The sequence below is a fragment of the Antedon mediterranea genome, chromosome 8, assembly GCF_964355755.1.
Source record: "Antedon mediterranea chromosome 8, ecAntMedi1.1, whole genome shotgun sequence".
Taxonomy (NCBI): Eukaryota; Metazoa; Echinodermata; class Crinoidea; order Comatulida; family Antedonidae; genus Antedon; species Antedon mediterranea.
This window is the reverse complement of record NC_092677.1, coordinates 5,036,271-5,057,679: the sequence shown is the minus strand read 5'-3', so window position 1 is coordinate 5,057,679 and position 21,409 is coordinate 5,036,271. Positions and strand designations below refer to the sequence as shown.

Sequence of the window (21,409 nt, the reverse complement as noted above, 5' to 3'; positions counted from 1 at the left end):
AAGACCTATTTTATAACATCATTTTTAAATTTCTTAAAATATTGTTTTAAAACTTGTATGTATAGCTTTGTAATAATTGTATTTTGAATACTGTATGACCTGGACCACAGTTCTCTAATGCTGCTGTTTGATTAAGTTTTCCATTTTCTGCATTACAGGTAAGACTTGATTGACATATCTCATCATTAATTTCTATAGTTGCTGTATTTTCTCTTTTCTTAACCACTTCTCCATCTTGTAATATCAATACTGATAATGGTCTGGGATAGCCATCTGCTGAACAGGTTGCAAAACTACCATCAGATGTAAAATTAATGGAAATATCTAAAAAGACAAATTTAGCTCATGTTAATGCTGTCTATCTCTAGATTTAAACTAAAACTAAAATCAAATTTAAATCACATAAATCATACTTTTAACAAGACAATTATTAATAGTAATGTTAAAAGTAATGTGTACATACAATATCCAATTACAATCAACTGTTTTCCTTCACTTGTTCTAGCATCATCTCCTTTAAACTGATCACTTCCTGCTTTACATGTATATCTCCCACCATCTTCATCAGTAGCAGATCTAATCTTAAGAACTAACTCTGTACTGCTATTTGCAATCTCATATCTAGAAGGGTTGTCGGTGTTGACTGTCTGTCCATCTCTATACCAAATAATGTCAGGAATAGGATAACCATCAGGTTTACTACAGGTAAAGGTCACTGATTGACCTTCATAGACAGTACTTGCTGAGGCATCAAGAAGTGGTTGATTTAAGTCTGATTATCAAAAGAAAGAAAATATAAATGTATTTTTTAAGAATACATTTTCTAGAGTAAAGATCATTAATGTTGTTAAATAATTTTTTTTATTTATATTTATTCTTTATGCAGATAAGATATTACACTTCTCTACATTCTGCTATATACAAAAGCATGTTGTTTTCTAGACTAGCACTCTTCAAATCCACACCATGCATTTTTGTTAGAATAATTTATTATTTAATAGAATTTTTCATTTCACGCTCGTTGAGTTTGTGCACTCTTTGTGTTCATAATCATTGTACCATATCCAACATAGCTCAAGCTATATAATAATTGTGAAACCTGAGCTGCACTGACAAGATCTAAGATCAAAATAGTACTGTCTGCAGATTGGATATTTTTATTCATTATACTTTTAGCACTTTCATTGTTAGTGTTCTATATTTTTCAGATAAAACATTGATAGAACAGAAAAATAATAATAAATAAAGTCAATAAATTCCAAGTTTAAATGAAATTTCTAGGTGCAGCTAAAGGTCTATTGTCTAAAATGTGTTCACCTCGGTCTCTCACACCCCTACTACCAAACTGATGCTCCAGGACTCTATCTACTAAAAAGGTTAACTTCTACTGAGGTGCAATATTGTATTACATCAGAAATAGTGGTATAATAACAGAATATTAAATCTACTTTACTCACAATATACAGTTAGAATAGATGGATTTGATAACTGAATATCTCCACTTAGTGTTTTTATCTGACATTGAAATATTCTTTGAGAATCTTTTCTCAGCGGTTGTGACATCACCAGATTAGCTTTACCAGGAGAAGTTTCTAACCTGAAACGTTCACTTTGCACCTTATTAGTATTCACAATTCCTGGGTTGATAATTACTCCACCATCATTTAGTTCATCCCATTGTATTGCATAAGGTGCAGTTGAAGTAAATTGTGAATAATCACAAGTTATCCCCACTTCAGCATCACCTTCATTGGCTTCCTGGTCAGATGTTGTCACCAACTGGCAATGGGCCTCTAAAATGAAAGAATATATTATTAGGTCTAAAGTAAAGAAAATATATTTATGCTTTTTTATTTGTCTTTTTGTGTGGCTTTCATCCTTCAGGATTTTGAATATTGCTTAGAAACTATCACAGAAAATGATACTTTCAATCGCATAATAAGCATGAAGTATAAAACTGTATTGAAATGAAATACAAGGTACTTACCATTAGTAAAAACCAGGAATATGACTACACCTACTAGTAAATGCATCTCTGTATTAAAATAATATAAAAAATTGATTTAATCATGTCAAGAGATACATATTTATGTACCCTGGGTATTCTGACATGGGCAAAATTCTTGTGATTTTATAACTGTTATTTATTCGTTAGGGTTCACAGTATGTTTCTGCTGGCAAGAAAAACTGATCTTAAAAATATATTTTGTCTTTGAGATTAGAAATGGCCCATTTACTGTACTGACAAAAACGGTTTTCTGATTGACAAACAAAGCTTTAATTGTATCCCATTCCATTTTCCCAGTTTTGCTCTGTATTGTTCTATTCTTTGGAATGAAAATGTCAATGAAAAGCGAAACTAAATTCCACAATAGTAAACACACTACTGTAGTACTACAGGCCAATTTACACAGAAGAGCGGTAACGGTAATACAAATATAGAATCTATGTCATTCCTTATGACCACTTACACACAACACAGAGCAAACAGGCGGTTTTCAGGATAGATTCAGTAAGATTCTACGTGAGACAACCTACATGGTTTTCAGCTTACTGTTACCAGCGATTAACAACTCCCTACTATTACCCCATGTCTGTGTAAATTGACTATTAAGCTTCCAAACTACAGAGGCCTTCCTACGATTGTTGTTTGAACAGTTAGTTAGGCCTACTGGTGTTCAGTCATGTGAAAATGCAATGAAATTTGATTTACATTTCAAAAGCAATCAGTAGTTGCTAGTTGTTTTTCATTTTACAGTATATAATTGTAGCATATTTTTTACCAAAAAAAAAAACAATGTGTACATTGCACATGAGAGTGTTTTGTACTATGAAACATTCTTAATTACTACAGAAATTAAAGATATAAATATATATTCGGTATCAATCATATAAAAATATACATAATTTATACAGTACTAGCATGACCTCTCAACTTTCCCAATAGGGATGATGGGAGTCTCACGATATATTTCAAGTCTCCTGTTAAAATGCAATTCGTAGTCTTTCTCAAATTTTGGATAAACCAAAAAATTCTCCCGATATGTATGTAGCAATGATTTATATTACTTTAGATATTGATAAAAGAATATAAAAGATACTAATCACTATCATTCGATATAAGATATTTATATAGCCTAATCCATTCATGAGTTTTATACATGAATATTGAAATAATGAGCTGGCACCCTATTTTCCGCCTTCTGGACGCCTGAAATAAACACATTAACAATTGCAGATGACAATTGTCGTATTCGATCGAACGTAAAGATTCGTTGAGTACTTTTTGTATTCGAATTGTAAATTTGTGCTCAACAGAAAGTCATTGGAATAGAAAACGTTGACAACGAAAGCTTTTTCGTTAAGAACAATCTCAACGCTCAAAATACTCCGTTAAAGAAGTACTCAATGGAAAAACTACTCAACGGTTCACTCGAATACGACAAATATTTTTAGGTTTTCCATAGCACCCTCTATGGTTTGAGATATTATTTTAGCGCCCTCTATAGCTTTTTAAACCTCCCGATATTTCATTTTTTCAAGTTGAGAATAAAATTATGGGAAATCCCTGTCTGGCTAAACACAATTTGCAAAACAAAATAATTTTGGACAAATCAATAAAAAAACCCACACAAAATGAAAATCACTGTCTCTGGGTTTTCCCCCGACAAAATTAGCGTGGGTGGTAGACGCTTAGCTAACTAGCCTAAAACTCTCTAACTAGCCTAAATAAAACCCACTAAAAACTAGGCCAAAAGCACTACTGGCCCCCATTTCGTTAGCTGCTGGTTGTAAAGGCTAAATCTAATCTCCTTAAAATTAAGTAGAATTGGGCTATAGTTACCTCTCCTCTTCCGAACATGTTCAATTCCTTCTGCTAAAATAAACTGGAGCTTCTATGTGGGAAATCGGATACGCCCACTTTTTTTAAACATCCCTGAACTGCAAAAATAAAATGTTATGGAACGCCTGAAGTGCCAAAAAGGGTAATTACGTGACTCTTGTTTTTATATATTTGTTAGCATATACAGTGTAGATTGTTCTTATCATTAATAATGCACATTACCGGCCGGAGCCTGGCTAAACGTGAGCATTGGCTACCCCACGAATCATGGGTATAGTTTAATAGGATTAGCCCTGATCTGTCTTGTTAGCTCTGGTTTATTGATATTTCTAACTTGTCACTGAAAGGTAGTGACACCAGAAGACACGCCTACTTTGGTATGTTTCTGAATAAGTAATTAGTTCTCAACAATGTGACCTTCTCAAGGTTGCATGCAGCTTAACCAAATTTTAGATGGGTTTTCATTATTTTGACTATCTACTAGTACTAGTAGTAGAAAGCCAAATTAATTAATAAAAAAAATCGTTTCCTCTATTATCTATTCTATTATATAGTAAGTTTAAATAGGAAACAAATGGCAATAGTAATCCATCCTTATGGTAGACCTACCCTGCAAACTATATACTTTATGTGTATCCGACATCACAGTACACTTATGCACATTATTCGAATATGTGACATATTTTTATCGGTATAATTTGTGCTACCCAATATTAATAATGGGTAGCACATACACACGTGCATGCTATACCAAATACTCTCCTTTTTATTATGTGTAACATATTTATTTCGGCAATTAGTTGTGCTACCCAATATTTATAATGGGTAGCATGCACAGACTTAATGTGCATTGCATACCAAAATACTATCCTTTTTATTAATGTGTAACATATTTACAGTATATCGGTATAAGTTGTGCTATCCAATATTTATAATGGGTAGCACAGACTTAATGTGCATTTCATACCAAAATACTATACTTTTTTTTAATCAATATGTAACATATTTATATCGGTATAAGTTGTGCTACCCAATATTTATAATGGGTAGCACACGCTTATGTACATGTCATACCAAATACTATACTTTTTATTAATGTGTAACATATTTATATCATTCTGTATAAGTTGTGCTACCCAATATTAATAATGGGTAGCACATACACACGTGCATGCCATACCAAATACTATCCTTTTTATTAATGTGTAACATATTTATATCGGTATAAGTTGTGCTACCCAATATCTATAATGGGTAGCACATACACACGTGCATGCCATACCAAATACTATCCTTTTTATCAATATGTAACATATTTATATAAGTAATTAGTTGTGCTACCCAATAAATATAATGGGTAGCACACACTTATGTGCATTTCATACCAAAATACTATCCTTTTTATCAATATGTAACATATTTATATAAGTAATTAGTTGTGCTACCCAATAAATATAATGGGTAGCACACACTTATGTGCATTTCATACCAAAATACTATCCTTTTTTATTAATATGTAACATATTTATATCGGTATAAGTTGTGCTACCCAATATCTATAATAGGTAGCACATACATACGTGCATGCAATACCAAATACTATCCTTTTTATTAATGTGTAACACATTTATATTAGTAATTAGTTGTGCTACCCAATATGTATAATGGGTAGCACACACTTATGTGCATGTCATACCAAAACACTATCCTTTTTTATTAATATGTAACATATTTATATCGGTATAAGTTGTGCTACCCAATATCTATAATGGGTAGCACATGCATACGTGCATGCCATACCAAATACTATCCTTTTTTTTAATGTGTAACATATATTTATATTGGTAATTAGTTGTGCTACCCAATATTTATAATGGGTAGCACATACATACGTGAATTTCATACAAAAATACTATCCTTTTTATAATGTGTAACATATTTATATCTGTGATTTGTTGTGCTACCAATATCTATAATGGGTAGCACAGCCTTAATGTGCATTTCATACCAAAATACTATCCTTTTTATCAATATGTAACATATTTATATCGGTATAAGTTGTGCTACCCAATATCTATAATGGGTAGCACATGCATACGTGCATGCCATACCAAATACTATCCTTTTTTTTATAATGTGTAACATATTTATATTGGTAATTAGTTGTGCTACCCAATATTTATAATGGGTAGCACACACTTATGTGCATGTCATACCAAAATACTATCCTTTTTATTAATGTGTAACATATTTATATCTGTGATTTGTTTGTTTGTTTTGCTACCCAATATCTATAATGGGTAGCAAGACTTAATGTGCAATATTATTAATGTGTAACATATTTATATCGGTACTTAGTTATTTTCACGCAGTGCCTTTAGGAGGACGGAGGAGACTGTATCACGCGGAAGCGTACTAATTAACGTATGAAAAAAATGGGTATTTGGAAACTTGGACTGGGCATGCGCAAACCCCCAAACCAAGGAAAGGAATTTAAAGAGAGTCTACTAAATATATGTATATGCCTACAGTAGTCTGTGAGCTGTTCAATAAAAATGTTTTGGCGATTGGTGTATATAGATGAATAATTGGTTGATTATAAATAATGAGTCGGCGGCTGGGAAAATAAAATTGGATAAATCTAAAAGTGATAGGCCTACATCTTATTCTGTATGGTTAAAATTGGAACCACATTTTATTCATCACTTTGATGATTTACAAAAAATTGTAAAGCATATCCAAGTTTGTAAGGAACAAAAAAACAAGTTTTTGTTGAAGTCTGTGTTTTTGAAAAATCTCGAAAACAGAGACCCCCAATAACGTAAATATTTAAAGTTTTTGTTGGGTCTCTCTTTTTTCAAAATATCCATATAGATAATGAGGATATTTTCCAATTGTGTATTTGTTTGCATCTACCCTAAAAGTAGACTTGCCGCAAGTCTGTATTCATAGTCTTTTATTTTTATTTATTTGTTTTTATTTTGATTTTTGTCTGAAACTCCAAAATCAATTATTTATCTTTTTACTAATATTAAGACAAAACTCCGTCTGGAACCTAGACTACCCAAAAAACAACAAAGGTTTTTTATGCAAGTAAAAAAATCTGTAGATGTTAATCTATCAGTTATTTTGTTTATCAGTGTAATGTCTATAGGTAATAACATGTTTGCGACCCATCAACATTTTATACGACTGCATTTATTGAGAATAGAAAAATGTACAGTGAATGAAAATTAAAGTTTTAAAACTCTTTTAGTTAGTTATAAACATTTGAATATTGATTGTAACTAAAGATACAGTATACAAAAGTAACAAGGATTCATAATTAACTGCTATGTTTAATCCATGTGTTACCTTGACATCTGAAACCCAAGAATGTTAAAACAATAAATTTAGCATGTTCCATTATAAACATAGGGGAAATTATCAAACACCATTGATGAAATCAGAGCTTCTAAATTGTAAGCTTCTGATTGGTGTATTACCTGATAGTGACCCGCCTATATACAAGATGATGTTGTCATTTAATTAGCAAATTTATGATCAACCTGAAGGCCTAAGTCATTATAAACACATTTGGGTAATTGGTTTATGCCCTAGGCTAAAAAGTCCAACAGTCACGTTAAGCCAGGCTTCGGCCGGTAATGATACACCGTAATAATAAGATGTATAGTACCCCAAAAAACATGACAAATTAAGATTAATAAAATCAAATTTTGAATAGGCCATTTTGTAGTTTTGATAAAGTCACCCGCATGAAAAAAACGAAAACAAATAATGTTTTCACTTATAATTTTATATAAAGACGACATAACGCGGTTAAATTCAACCCAACACCCATTATTGTCTGGCAGCCAAATTCACTACTTTCTTGCTTTAAATAACAGGCTCTGCAGGTAAATAATTGTTTTTTCCGATAAATTTTTTGATCAAAGTGAATAAGTATTATGGAACATTGAAATTAAAATGGCATATTCAACAACAAAAATGTTAAAATTAATTTTTCCAGGGAGACATGATAGCCTACATCTTTAACGGTATTTGCTATGAAGATGTACACTATTTTCTGGAAGATGATATTTTGTATATAACATCGAACGGGAATTAGGCCTACAGTTTATGCCGACGTAATCCTCTATAACCTACTATAGTTAATTGATTTTAATAAAGAATAAGCTGAGTCGAGTGATGGCTGCCTGTAAGAATACAATATATTTAAGCCTAAATTGAATTTGAATACATGAGTTGACACAAGATCGTTGTAGCAGGGAAGAGTTAACAATTTAACTCTTCCCTGGTTGTAGTGACCAGCGGCATGCAATAGTATTATTAACAGAACATGTAATTGATTAATCTATAAATAAAGGCACTATATTATATCAAAAATCAACCAATCATCAGTTTAAATATCAATGTCATGGTGATTACGTCCTTGAATGCGATCGAAAATGAAACAAAAAAGTACAATTTTATTAAAATGATAACGAATACTAATAATCGACACAGTGTTACTTTCTTGACAGAGAAGACAAAGGTAAGTAGCTTAACCATAACTAATTATAAATTTAAAAAAAAGAAGACGAAGGAGAGATTGAAAAAATATTATATAATTTTTTCATTGATTGTGAAGATGACATTATGATAATAAAGATAACTAAATGAAACGAGCCGACAGCGACGAAAACAAAACTCATAATTGACTGAGATAGCGAAGAAGAATCTTGTAAGAGATATATAACTTTATTTATGCTGGGCATTGAAAAAGCTAAATTCACACTTGTTCCGTTTCAGGGAAAGGAAGACGGCGCCGTGTTGTTATTAAAACAATGGAAAATGTATACAGAATTGAACGGCACCGTCTCCGGTTCCGTGAAACGAAACAAGCGTGAATGTATAATAGCTTTTATTCTTTTGAAATAGATTCTCCTTCTGTTCTAGTTTGTTGGTTGTTAACGATTATTTACGATGAGGATTTCATTATAGATAATATAAACTTTATATATTCATGGACGAAATAACATAGATTTCCTCAATGCTGTAAACCAATATTAATAAAAAGTTTTTTTCTCTATTTTTTTTTTTTTTCAGATGGGTTTGAAGCGAATTTTATTTATTGTATATATACAATCTTTAGTCGGTAAGATAATAAAAATAAATTAAATATGATAATCAACAACTAAACGACCATACACTTTTTAGTCAGTCAGTTAATATTGAACTATTTTTCAATAACCAGATTACGAACGCGTAAAACTAAAAACAGCAGCAGCTGGTTGAGGGCAGTTTTATTCTTTTCCTTGTTTGTATGTAGAATATATATATATTTTTAGGTTGACACATTTAATTTTAAATTATCATTAGTTAAATATAAACAATAGGATATGCTTGATATTTTAAAGCACATGGTCAAACGAGCTTTAACCAGACAGCTAAAGAAGACGATGCAGAAGTGGTGATAACTTGTGATTATTCACAATTTACTTCTACTCCTACTTCACTACAATGGGATGAACTAAATGAAGATGAAGTAGTCATCAACCCAGGAATTGTGAATGATAAAAAGATGGAAAATGGACGTTTCCGGTTACACACTGCTCCTGGTGAAGCTAGTCTGGTGATCTTACAGCCCTTGAGATATGATTCTCAAAGAATATTTAGATGCCAGATACAAACAGCAACTGGAATGATTACATTATTAAGTCCATCTATGCTAACTGTATATTGTGAGTATACCAGATAATCATGATGTAGCCTGAAAAAAAAAAGCTATCATAAACCGACATTCTTAATGTTTTTTTACTAAATAGTATAAGGTCTATAATTGTGAATGTTCTCACGCCACGCCAATAGTAAAACTCCAGAATTAAATTGACATTTTCTTGAGTACCAAAAGGCATATCTATACACTTCTTGTTGTTGTAATTTGTGTTGACCACATCTTTATTTATCTGCTGTCTAATTTGTTTTATACCTTTTCTCAGATTTGGATCAGCCACGTCTTAATGCCTCAGCAATCACTGCATATGAAGGTGACACAGTCACATTTACTTGTAGTAAACCTGATGGGGACCCGACTCCTTACATTACTTGGTATAAAGATGGACAGAAGATAAATATCAACGGCAATGTCCTTAAGATTGAAGCAGCCACTATGGGCGACATTGGTATTTATACATGTAAAGCAGAGAGTGATCAGTTTAAGGGAATTGATGCTAAAACCAGTGCCGGAAAACAGTTGGAAATATTTTGTATGTAGAAAAAAAAGAAATATATATATGATAGCCTACTATTAAATATATGAGGCAATACAAAATATGTTTTTTATGTAATACGGTAGTGATCTGAATTTTCGATAAGTTGAATTAATTAGAAAACGTTCCACTGTTTTGTTTCTTGTAAAAATAAAATGTCTGTATCTATATTCTGAATATTTAAATTTTGAATATCCTTATTATTTTTTCTGCCTTTGCCCCAGTTACATTCATAACTAAATAAACGTGTGATGAACTGAATCTGCAATAACAAGCGTAATTTGTCTTGCTGTTAGGCCCATATCGATTCAAAACAATATTTCTAAATCTTCTTGAGCTTTAAGCCTTATCTTCTCTCAATAGATATTATCGCAACATTCAATCCTGAAGATTGTTTTGCAACATGTACAGCAGATGGCCATCCCAAGCCATCATCAGTACTGATATTACAAGATGGAGAAATGGTTAAGAAAGGAGAAAGTACAGCAATTATAGAAATTACTGATGAGATATGTCAATCAAATCTTACATGTTATGCAGAGAATAAAAAACTTAATGCCTCTACATCACTTGACAACTGTAGGCCCAAAGCAGGTAGGCCTACAGATGGGCCTACAGACAATTTGAAAGGTAAGTCACCATACTGTATTTACCAAGTAGTAGTTTAGTGTCTGAATTATACATTTCCACTTGATCATTCACCATTTTTAGCCCAGTATTGAAGATAATATTTTCAATGATTTCACAACCAAACAACGGTTAATTTTTTCTACAGGAGATGATTCATTTCAAATGGGTACAGTGGCTGTGGCTATCATCATTGCATTCATTCTTGGTTCTGTTCTTGCACGTTGTATTGATGTAAGTACTTTTTGTTTACAGTTTTAAGTCAAGATGATAAATAAACATTCCTTTACTCGCCCAATTAACTAATACTTTTTATTAAAATTGTTTCTTTAGCAAAGACGATTAAGAGAAGTCCATTCAAAATATCAAAATCTTCAATGCCAAGTGAAATCTCAATCCAATGTGGACGTTTACAGTGAGCTCAACAGAGGCCAATTTAGGACAAGAACACAGGTAAAAATGTTAATAACAGAAAAATCCGATTTACAATCAACTTTGACAACTCTGTTCAGTTAACTGTTTTTACAGGACCAAAGTGGAAATAATGGAAACTTTTCTTGTCATCAATGTCTGTTCCTTTGCGCAAATGTTTTTCTATTTAAGTTTTATTTTGAAATTTGTGTACAGTATTTTAATTGATCTTGATTGCTTAACAAAGAAACTTAAATTGTTATACCATGGAGAAATTCCCCTATGGTTGTACTCAATAAACACCGAAGTTTTTTCAATTTGACAAACTGAAGAGCGGGAAAAAAAATCAACAATTCATTACGTTGCATCCAAGTGGCAAACGAGCAACCGAACAAAACATATCGTTCAGCAGTGTAGGCAAGATTATGTTGACATTAATAAATATAGCCAGTATATAATATTTCTATTATTTTTAGTGACTAATAAACCATCTTTTCTACGACACGGTACATACATTGATAACCAACAAACAATATTTTGTTTTATAACAATTAATAGTAACAATCAATTATTGCTATTGTTTTTATTTTTTGTTTTACTTTTTGTTTTGTAGGAAAGAAAAGAGATTAAAATCGAATGTAAAACTGCCGAAAGTCTTATTTCGTCAAGTCAAGAGGTCATTTACGAAGAGCCTCGTGATTGTATTACGTCACAGAAAGAAAAGGTTGCAGAACCACATTATTGTGAACAGTTATACGACTAAACGTTCATCCCGAATCAATATGTTTAAGTTACACATTTATGAAAAGTAAAATTAGGGTCTAAGCTAAGATAACCATGATTAAGTACAGTTGGTAGAAATAAAACGTTGAATTTTAAATTCGTAATTTGGAAGAGGTGAGCGATATAAACATTTTCCATCTTCTCTGTTCTGTCATGTTTATTTCGTTGTAGCCATTAGGCATATTATTACTCGGAGAAACGCAACGCCCTCTTTTAAAAAATTAAAAACAAATGTTTACTATCGCGTTATAAAAAGCATACTGCTCCGATGCTTTTCTATGGAACGCCGTTTACGCAACATTTCGATGATATGAATTGTATGACGCGATATGTGAATGAAATGCATCGATATGAATTGAATGGCGCGATATATGAATGAAATGTTTTGAATTGAATGCTTTTAATTGAATGTTTTGAATGAAATGTTTTGAATGCAATGTTTTAAATGAAATGTTTTAAATGAAATGTTTTGAATGAAATGTTTTGAATGAAATGTTTTGAATGAAATGTTTTGAATGAAATGTTTGAATTGAATTGAAAAGTCAAACTATTGGTGGCGTATGTCATTCCCGCTCGCGATTTTTTTCTCAACCTCTTAGGCCTAAGCCTGGGTACCCTCATCTCTTTTCCACGCTGCCTTTACAGAGAATCCGAACAGACCTGGGTTTGGAAATATGTATTCCACTGTTTCAAGTCTGTTAGGATTCTCTGTAAAGGATCCATATTGATGACAGCGTGGAAAGGAGATGAGGGTACCCAGACTTAGGCCTAAGAGGTTGAGAAAAAATCGCGAACGGGAATGACATACGCCGCCAATAGTTTGACTTTTCATTTCATTCAAAACATTTCATTCAAAACATTTCGTTCAAAACATTTCGTTCAAAACATTTCATTCAAAACATTTCATTCAAAACATTTCATTCAAAACATTCAATTCAAAACATTCAATTCAAAACATTTCATTCAAAATATTTCATTAAAACATTCAATTCAAAACATTTCATTCAAAGCATTCAATTCAAAACATTTCATTCATCTATCGCGCCATTCAATTCATATCGATGCATTTCATTCACATATCGCGTCATAAAATTCATATCATCGAAATGTTACGTAAACGGCGTTCCATACTTTTCGGATATTTCATAGGAGAGGGGAACTTTTTGTTAATTTACAATATATGGATAATGTTATACACAGAGATATTTAGATACATAATCGTGAAAGAAATATTTTGGAGAAATGTTTTTAAGAATCAGCAGCATATTATATCCTTCTCATAGTAGGCCTATTCTTATTTGTAATGTACATTTTTTAGTACAATATGTAACAGCATTAACTTGGGTTATTGCATTAAATAGTAGGCCTAGGCCTACTGTTAATTAATACACAAAAAAACCATTTTCAAATGAAGATCTGTTATATTGCTAACGTTTAAAACAACTTATGTAAATATAAAATAATAGAAAGTTAGTAATAGAAAGTATACTGCAAACTGTATAGAAAGTCACACTGAAAACATCTTATGCAAATGAAAACAATAATTGTTTTGTTTATCGTACCTTTATGATGATACAAGATACGAGGTCTACTCTGTGTTGTACAGACAACCCATTTAAAAGTTCGTTGTTAAAGATGTATTGTCCCCCTGAAAATTTTTTTTTTCAATATTTTTCTTGAATAGGCCATTTTAATTGCACATAAAAGTTATTCACTTTGACCTCAATTTGGATTGAAAAAAATAATTTTTTACACGGGAAAATCGCAATTTAATGCAAAAATTAACCAACCGGAAGCTATTTGTCTGGAAGACAAATGTGTTCCGGTTTAATTTAACCCTTGACCTGAGTTAGCTCATAAATATTCATATTGTATGGATACATCGTGTGGATGATGATGCTTTCCAAATCAACGGCCAACAACGATAGCAGCAATGCATGCGTGCGAGAGAGTCGAGTAGTGATGCGAGACGAATCTTGAAGAAAACACGGAAACTATAGCTAGCAGAATGCTAAGTTAGAATTACAGTTGGTAACTTTGATGTTGAATCTTATTCATTTAGGTGAGTTTTTGTTTCGCTAACTTAACAGGAGAGGCCTAGCTAGGCCCGAATTTGCTGCTACTGTACTACTAGTCTACTACTACTACTACTAGCACTGCTGACAGTCTCGAGTAGCCTAACTGCTGCCTACTTCTGTCTCTAGAAGTAGAGTGTAGTAGGCCTAGGCAGTACACTGCTAGCTAGGGATGTATTTTTGTTTTAATCATGATGAATTGGTTTAATATTTAAAGATTTCAACTATCTATTCGGCAGTGAAAATAAAAAAAAAAAGAAAATCTAAATATTGTTTTGGATGTTTTACTGATGCAATATTTTAAAAATATTTTGTGTATCAAATGCAATAGGTTCAAATTAACATTCCGCAAATAAACATTTTATGCAGATATTTTGACACAAATTTTTTTTTTTTTTAGGTTGATTGATTGAACAATAAGAGCAAGTAGTGAGAAACATAAAATGTATCGTACAGTGGCAACATTCACAATTTATTGAAACGTTTCTTACTATTAAAATGACACTTTGTAATGGATGTGAGCGATCTTAGAAGACTATAGCTGTCGTAATTACTGCCACAATCAAAACATTGATAATTAGTAGACAAATTGACACAAAAAACAATACAGGAATTCAATAAGATATACTGTATATATATATTTTATTAACTCCTTTTGCACTGTAATATTTACAGTAAAATTATGAAGTGTAAGTAAATTTGAAGAATTTATCTTGTGTACTGTTGTACAGTAGTAGTTTTTTTTTTATTTATTGAATGTTATGTTTACAAAATAATATACTGTACATATAATACAAAAAAAATTATACAATATTTTACAAGCTGGACAAGAACATATTGGCCGAATGCAGCAGGAGAGTCAGAAATAATTTTCCTGCAATATCCAATCATATTCCAATACCGAGTCTATCATTGTTGCCTTTGGGTGACCTCTGTTCCAGTCTTCATCAGCTCAACGTCTTTAAAAAAAGTAAAAGCAAAGTATGAAAATCTGGAAAAAATAGATCATGCATATTTAGTGCAAAATTGGGTTAGTGAAATTGCTTACTTTGACATAGTCAAATAAGTATACTACCTTTCTATGGTAATTAAAACACATTACTTATAATGTTATAACTTATAAAAAGAGAAAATAACTATTTGACTTACTACAGTACAGAGAACATTTGTTTGTGTTGTAAAATGGCTAAGCTGGCTTTTCCCCTCTGTCTACTTGTACAGTGCTGCTGGAAGGTTCTCAATTTCAGGCTTGTATTGCAACCATTTTCCCTAAAAAATGTTCTGTTTTATTTTTATCATAAAAATTAGTTAAACAAGCTTCAACTGTAAATATATATAGTACAGCAAGCTGGCTGTATTTTCGGAATGTAGCTAAGATTGATGGCATATAGCCTAGGCCAGTCTATAAAGAGTACAATGTATAGGGCTTAGCTGGGCATCTTCTGCAGGGACCCGATTGTCACAGTCTGCTTGCTACTAGCCTAGTAATATGCAGCAGCATGTATTAATTATTCTAGGCCTAGCCCTGAACTGAAAAAAAATCCCAGGCTAAGTTAATTAATTTACCTTCCTGTTATTATTGCGTTATAGGATCAGGTGCCGTTTTCGGCCACCTCGACTTATATGGACTATACCATTATTATGATAGGGGTGTGGTGTATTATGTTTTATGTAGAGAAGGGTGTCTATTAATGGGAAGACAATACAATTGTTCTGTTATGTAACCTACAGTACAAACTACAAGGAACAATACAGAACATCAAAAACTAGCATGTTAAAAAGGCATGTTATTATTAGGTAGGCCTACTGTGTTAGGGAATGCCAAGATTTTGTAACAATATTACTATATTAACTAAAGATATTTTATATAAAACAAATTGTATAGACAAATTTAATGAAGAACCATCTACTAACTGGATAAAGCCATTTAGGAAAAATAATAAACAAGTTGATCATAACGAGTGGTTTTCAAAGGCCCAAAGCAAAACAAAATTCCATGCAAAACAACGTTAACGGAATATACTATGTATAAAGGAACCAAACCTTGAACAATATTTGTTAGATAAAACTAATTTTAAGAGTATCAATTTAAAATTTAAAACAAGATCAAACTCTCTAGATCTTGAGGGTCGTAGAAAATCCTGGTCAAATCATAACACAGGATTATGTAAGATGTGTACAGTACAAACGAAAAAGAAACAGTAAACCATTTTTTATTTAAATGTCCTTCATTAAACTCTGTTAGACAATAATTAAGTATGTACCGGGATAATTTTAATCAGTGGACCTCAGTTAAAACACCACTTTATGCTAGACAATTTATTCACTGAAAATGAAACATTAGGAAAAATCTTTGATTTTTATTGTAAAACATATTTAATGAAAGCATGGGTTACTAGATCTACAATTTTATCAACATTACCTCTCTCAACTAATTGATTAATAATATAGTAAACAAGCTACAGACATCTCTATGAGGATGTATCTGTAAGTTTTATTTATTTCTTAGGCCTATCCTGTATTTTTGTTGTTCTGTTTTTATTTTTGTAGTTATATATATTGTACAATATACGTATTATGTATTTTCATACAGATCTAATTAATTAGTTTACATTTTGTTTTGATGTTATGTATTAGTATTTAGAACTTTGTGGCTTATGTTATTTGTAATTTTGTCTGTAAATTGGATGCACCATTAACTGATAAATGTGTGACGCCGATATAAAGATTAAGATTTTTTTTTCTCTATTTTGCTATGGATATTATATTATGTCACCATGATATTCCGAAATAAAAAGATAAATGAAATGAATGAATGAAAAGGTGATTCCTATGAATAAATAAATAAATAAAAACTATATAAGTAGGTATACTTACTTATTATATATAAAAACTAAACTAAACACTACAGTATAATCAAAATTAAAGCATATTAAATACTAGGCCTATGTTATTCCTATCTAGATTTAAACACTTTAAATTTTAGTACAATCGGATTCGAAATTAGAAAATCTTAAATACTACAATACAATCGGAATTAAAACAGGGCCTAAATACTACATTACAATCGGTTAAATTACCTAAACTCTATAATGTTGTGAAATATGTAAAAGAATGTTGGCAAATGCATTCTAATCGGCCCAATCCTATCGGTAGATAAATCACATTTTTTATTTTCTTGAACTAAACATAAATAAAACGAAAGAAATAAGGATTGATTTTTGAAAACATAATTGGTCTGACAGTATACATTAATTAAAGTAAAGGAAGTAGAGATTGTTAACAATTATTGATAAGTATCTGGCAGTAGTGTTTGACTAAAGCTAAATGGGTGGACATGTTGATCGTAGTTAAGAAGTTAAGGCTGTACTGCTTGAGCTAGGAAACTCGGTTCTTTGGGGTAAAGCAGGATATTTGTACTATAGAATGTTTATGTTTTACTAATCAGTGATGTTCTATTTGGGCATATTGTATATTGGGCTAGGAATATCAGTAAGGGAATGTAAGGGGGATAAAGACCGAATTGAGAAGGTGCTGGGTAGAGCGTGGAAAGTAATTGGTTTGTCTAGTATGCAAATGCTTGACTCCTTCTACAGCGAACAGCTTGCCGATGTATTCCATGCTATATTGGAAGACACCAATCATCCTCTTCATGGCGACATTATCAGCTCCGTTTTACATTCGCTATTATAACGTTTTGATGCAAACGTTGTTCAATTAAAACATGTATTTCTACACAGAAACGTTTAAAAACGTGTTTAAAACATTTTAGAAAGACCAAACCTAAAAACATGCAATGTCAAACGCTGTGTTTTCTGGGAACAAAATGGTACAGATTCACTGACAAAATGATAATGTTTATTTGTTTTACTGATTACCTAATAATCAGTATGTGATAAATGTACTACTGTCATCTTTATTAAATGTACTACTGTGTTATCGTTAGGTAAATTATATTTTTTATTTGTAACTGGAATAAAAACTTTCTTTATATAGGCTACTTTCTGTATCTATAAATCTGTAAAAATTATATAGAAATAAAGAGCCATAATATACTGCATTAACTTGAAAACTGAAATTAATTCTACAGCATGCAGGGTGTAGTTGTTTTCCCTTTGTTGCTGAAACAACAAGAAAAACAAAAGAACAAAAGGAGCAGTATTTTAACACATTAACACACTCAATTAATAAATGGGACACCCCTATTTTCCCATCTTTTTATAATGGTATAGTCCATACAAGTCGAGGTGGCCGAAAACGGCACCTGATCCGCGTTATATATATTATCATATTTAAAATAACCGTCTAGGCCTACTTACCGACAAATTAACAGCTCAGCTTTACATATTTATACGATCAGGCCAGGGAAACCCACAGTCGAGTCGCGTCGATCTCTGGTGGTGGTGTTGTACATACAACGTGCATCGTCCATTGTTAGATCAGATCTCTGCTGTGTGGATGCTCATTAGCATATCATGCATATGTATGAGTTAGCTCTACCGGCCTAATTTCTGAGCCGATGAGTTCGAAAAAATGGTGAACTTATTTTGATTTTTTTATAAGCGAAATCAATGTTTTTTTCGGATTTTTTTTCGGTGGAAGTGAATAACTTTATGTTAACTACAAAACGGTCTATTCAAAATTTGATTTTTTTCATCTTTATTTTTCATTTTTTTGGGGGACAATACATCTTTAAATATACAACCAATAGCATTCGAAATTCTGTAAAACGGTGAACAAGTTATCGATATTTCAGCGCAGTTCATAATTCTGTTACACTATTTTGATAGCAATTATGTTACTGCTGCAACATACACAAAGAGTTATGTAAAATAATAAAAAAGTAGTAGTCTATAGTAACTTTAAACTTTCTCTCTGACCTTACATGCTAATTCTACTTTAATAATGTTAATACCATTTGTAGACACATTTTAATGAAACTAGTATTGCATTTATTTAAATTTTAGTTATTATTATTAACCTGTAGACCAAATAGCTGACTCATTTGAGTTAAAACGCTGTTTTTGTATGTTGCATTGTAAAGGCCTATGTTATTATATTATGTATACTGGTCAAATAAATAAAACGAACCCAATAGTCACACGATTAAATATGCAAAAACCTACTGTAGGCCTACTATAATTGAACAAGTACAGGCAAGCAATTTCAAATTGGCAAAAATGCGATACTAGAATGTTGTACTGTGATATGTGGGCCTAATAAACAAAGTGCCGTACTTTGATATATTTTATTTGGATAGTGAATGTTTTGTTTTTCCATTATTATACTCTTTGTTTCTGAATCATATCTGTAAAAAAAACATCGAGTCTCGGAAAAAAATCTTGACATAAAACGATGAAACATGACGTGAATTCATACTATAAACGATTAAGTGTACATGTCATGCATTGATTCATTCTGTTTATCAGAAAATCGCTTTTAACAATCCGCAAATAAAAAAACTAATGAATCATACTATTTTCGTCGTTAATTATTCATTTTTCTTGTTCTATTTTGTAAGCAATGCATTACTTTATGCAATATTATCATGGAATGACAATAACTTAATTAAGTGTACTGGTTTTCATTATGTGGTAAAAATTAGAACCATATGTACGTACCAACTTCATATACTATTGATTATTGTACATAATGTTATGGTATGTTCAGAGAATCCAAAATGTACTCTCGATGAATATAGATTAAGAATTTTTTTATTATTATTATTATTTATTAATTATTTTATTATTTTAATTAACTTAATTAACATTTTTTAAATACTGAATGATATGGAATATATATTATTTAATATTACATTATAAATTGAATTTGAAAATTTACAAAAATACAAAAGAGGATTCATTGAAAGATCGGATAGAAAAAGGGACGAATGTATCTGCTCTACATTATACATCAAGCTAATATACTATCATAAATATTATTTCAAATGCTATACTGCAGATGATTCATTCCTAAATGAACTTACAAGAAAGAATAATAGTAGTTTCATTCTAACACCTTGTTATATACAGTAAACACCCAATATAATTTACTGACCAGATGTACCCAATGCTTCCAGGAGGATCTTGTACTCTGGTGTCTCTATATCAATATTTTGAACTAAATCTTTCAATTTACCATTTATTTCAAGGTTAAAGATCAAATCCCAATGGTCTTTTGGCTTTATAGAATAGTATTGTTTTTGTAACTTTTCCCATGTCTTTTTGCACATTGTCAAACCAAAGGTGATTAAATCTTGTCGATACTTTGAGAATTTATGAACCACAAAACCCTCAAATCCTTCAAATGATGGTACCAGCCTATCTTTAATTTTTGATGCTAAACCAAACAAACAAGCCAAAAAGACAGCTTCAATAAGAACAGTTACATCGGAATCGCTGATAATCCCTGGGCCAATAAGTAGTCTGAACAGATCATGTGCATCTTCACCATTCTGTATTTTAATTAATGCTATATTACTTTTAAACTCATATAGCAATAATTTCAAGAGATTAACATCTCCAAGTTCTCCCCAGAATGTATCAACTTCCACAATCAGCGAATTAATATCTGTTGTACCATATTCTTTAGAGATAAAGGGATAATGATACATGTAGTATATATTGAATAAAAATTATCACAATAAGAATAGAATAATAGAATAATTGCCTGCATTAACTATAGTGGTAGTAAATTTATTGCACATCAGTGTGTGCTAAATAAGAAATAACAATTCTAATACTGTAATATATTATTATACTCTATAAAAATAATAGCAAACAGCTAGAGTAAACTTACTTGTGAATGCGGTTGCTTGTGATGATGGTTCAGATGTAATTGTTTCAACTTCTGAAAACAAAGAGTGTCCGAGGCCAGTGAAATAAATGAATATTTTACTTGCTTTGTTTTACAATACATTTTCCCAATTGAAAAAAATAGGTTATGTATAAAATATGCAGATGGAAAAAAGCATTATGGAAAGTGTGGAAGGATTTCAGAATTTATATTAATTGTTATAAAACATAAACACATGGATAACATTAATTAGGCCACTACCTGTCGGAGGATTATTTTGAAAATTAAGCAACTCACTACAGAAAAATTGTTTAACCACTTCAAAATTCAGAATAAATATTAATAATTAATTTTAAATAATGTTTTGTACCTTAGTAGAATCATTAAATAATACAATGTGATAAAATTTAATCAATTATAATACAAGTTAATACTATCTTGATTAAAGAAATTGTTCGGTCGGTCTAGCACTTTCTGAAGATGTTGAATGCAATTTGTTAAGAATTAGTTTACTTGGGTGCAGGTCAACTCGGCCCTAAACTGTCTCGGCCCCATGTCAAGTCGGCCTCAAGTCAACTCGGCCAAAAAACTAATCTGTCAACTCGGCCTCTAAAAAGTATGGA

At 31.3% G+C, this 21,409-nt stretch overlaps 2 protein-coding genes and 1 long non-coding RNA gene across 3 annotated transcripts in view; 1 reads left to right on the top strand and 2 right to left on the bottom strand.

Annotated features, from left to right (window-relative positions):
• Positions 1 to 10: 10 nt before the first annotated feature.
• LOC140057240 (junctional adhesion molecule C-like) lies at positions 11 to 3,882 on the bottom strand. Its single transcript, XM_072102811.1, has 5 exons — positions 3,845 to 3,882; positions 1,988 to 2,035; positions 1,458 to 1,793; positions 464 to 772; positions 11 to 324 (listed from the first exon to the last, which is right to left on the bottom strand). Exons 2-5 carry the CDS (start codon positions 2,031 to 2,033, stop codon positions 47 to 49), a joined length of 969 nt encoding a protein of 322 aa, XP_071958912.1. The 5' UTR covers positions 2,034 to 2,035; positions 3,845 to 3,882; the 3' UTR covers positions 11 to 46.
• A 7,037-nt stretch (positions 3,883 to 10,919) lies between these two features.
• Positions 10,920 to 12,119, top strand: LOC140057515 (uncharacterized). The gene is made up of 3 exons (XR_011846956.1): positions 10,920 to 10,956; positions 11,056 to 11,175; positions 11,747 to 12,119. It is a non-coding gene; the product is annotated as an uncharacterized lncRNA (long non-coding RNA).
• A 7,640-nt stretch (positions 12,120 to 19,759) lies between these two features.
• LOC140057178 (uncharacterized) overlaps positions 19,760 to 21,409 on the bottom strand; it is a 72,751-nt gene continuing 71,101 nt past the window's right edge. The window contains exons 20-21 of the mRNA XM_072102734.1: positions 20,790 to 20,840; positions 19,760 to 20,576 (exon numbers count right to left, since the gene is read on the bottom strand). Of these exons, the coding sequence (XP_071958835.1) occupies positions 20,041 to 20,576; positions 20,790 to 20,840 (587 nt within the window). The 3' untranslated portion in view covers positions 19,760 to 20,040. The remainder of the gene's footprint in view (positions 20,577 to 20,789; positions 20,841 to 21,409) is intronic.

Bases quoted from the DNA above. Each gene is read 5' to 3' on its own strand.
- LOC140057240 (XM_072102811.1), bottom strand. From the start codon at position 2,033: ATGCATTTACTAGTAGGTGTAGTCATATTCCTGGTTTTTACTAATG. The intron at 1,794-1,987 runs GTAAGTACCTTG...CTTTCATTTTAG, and splicing joins ATTCCTGGTTTTTACTAATG to AGGCCCATTGCCAGTTGGTG. The intron at 325-463 runs GTATGTACACAT...TTGTCTTTTTAG, and splicing joins GTTGATTGTAATTGGATATT to ATATTTCCATTAATTTTACA.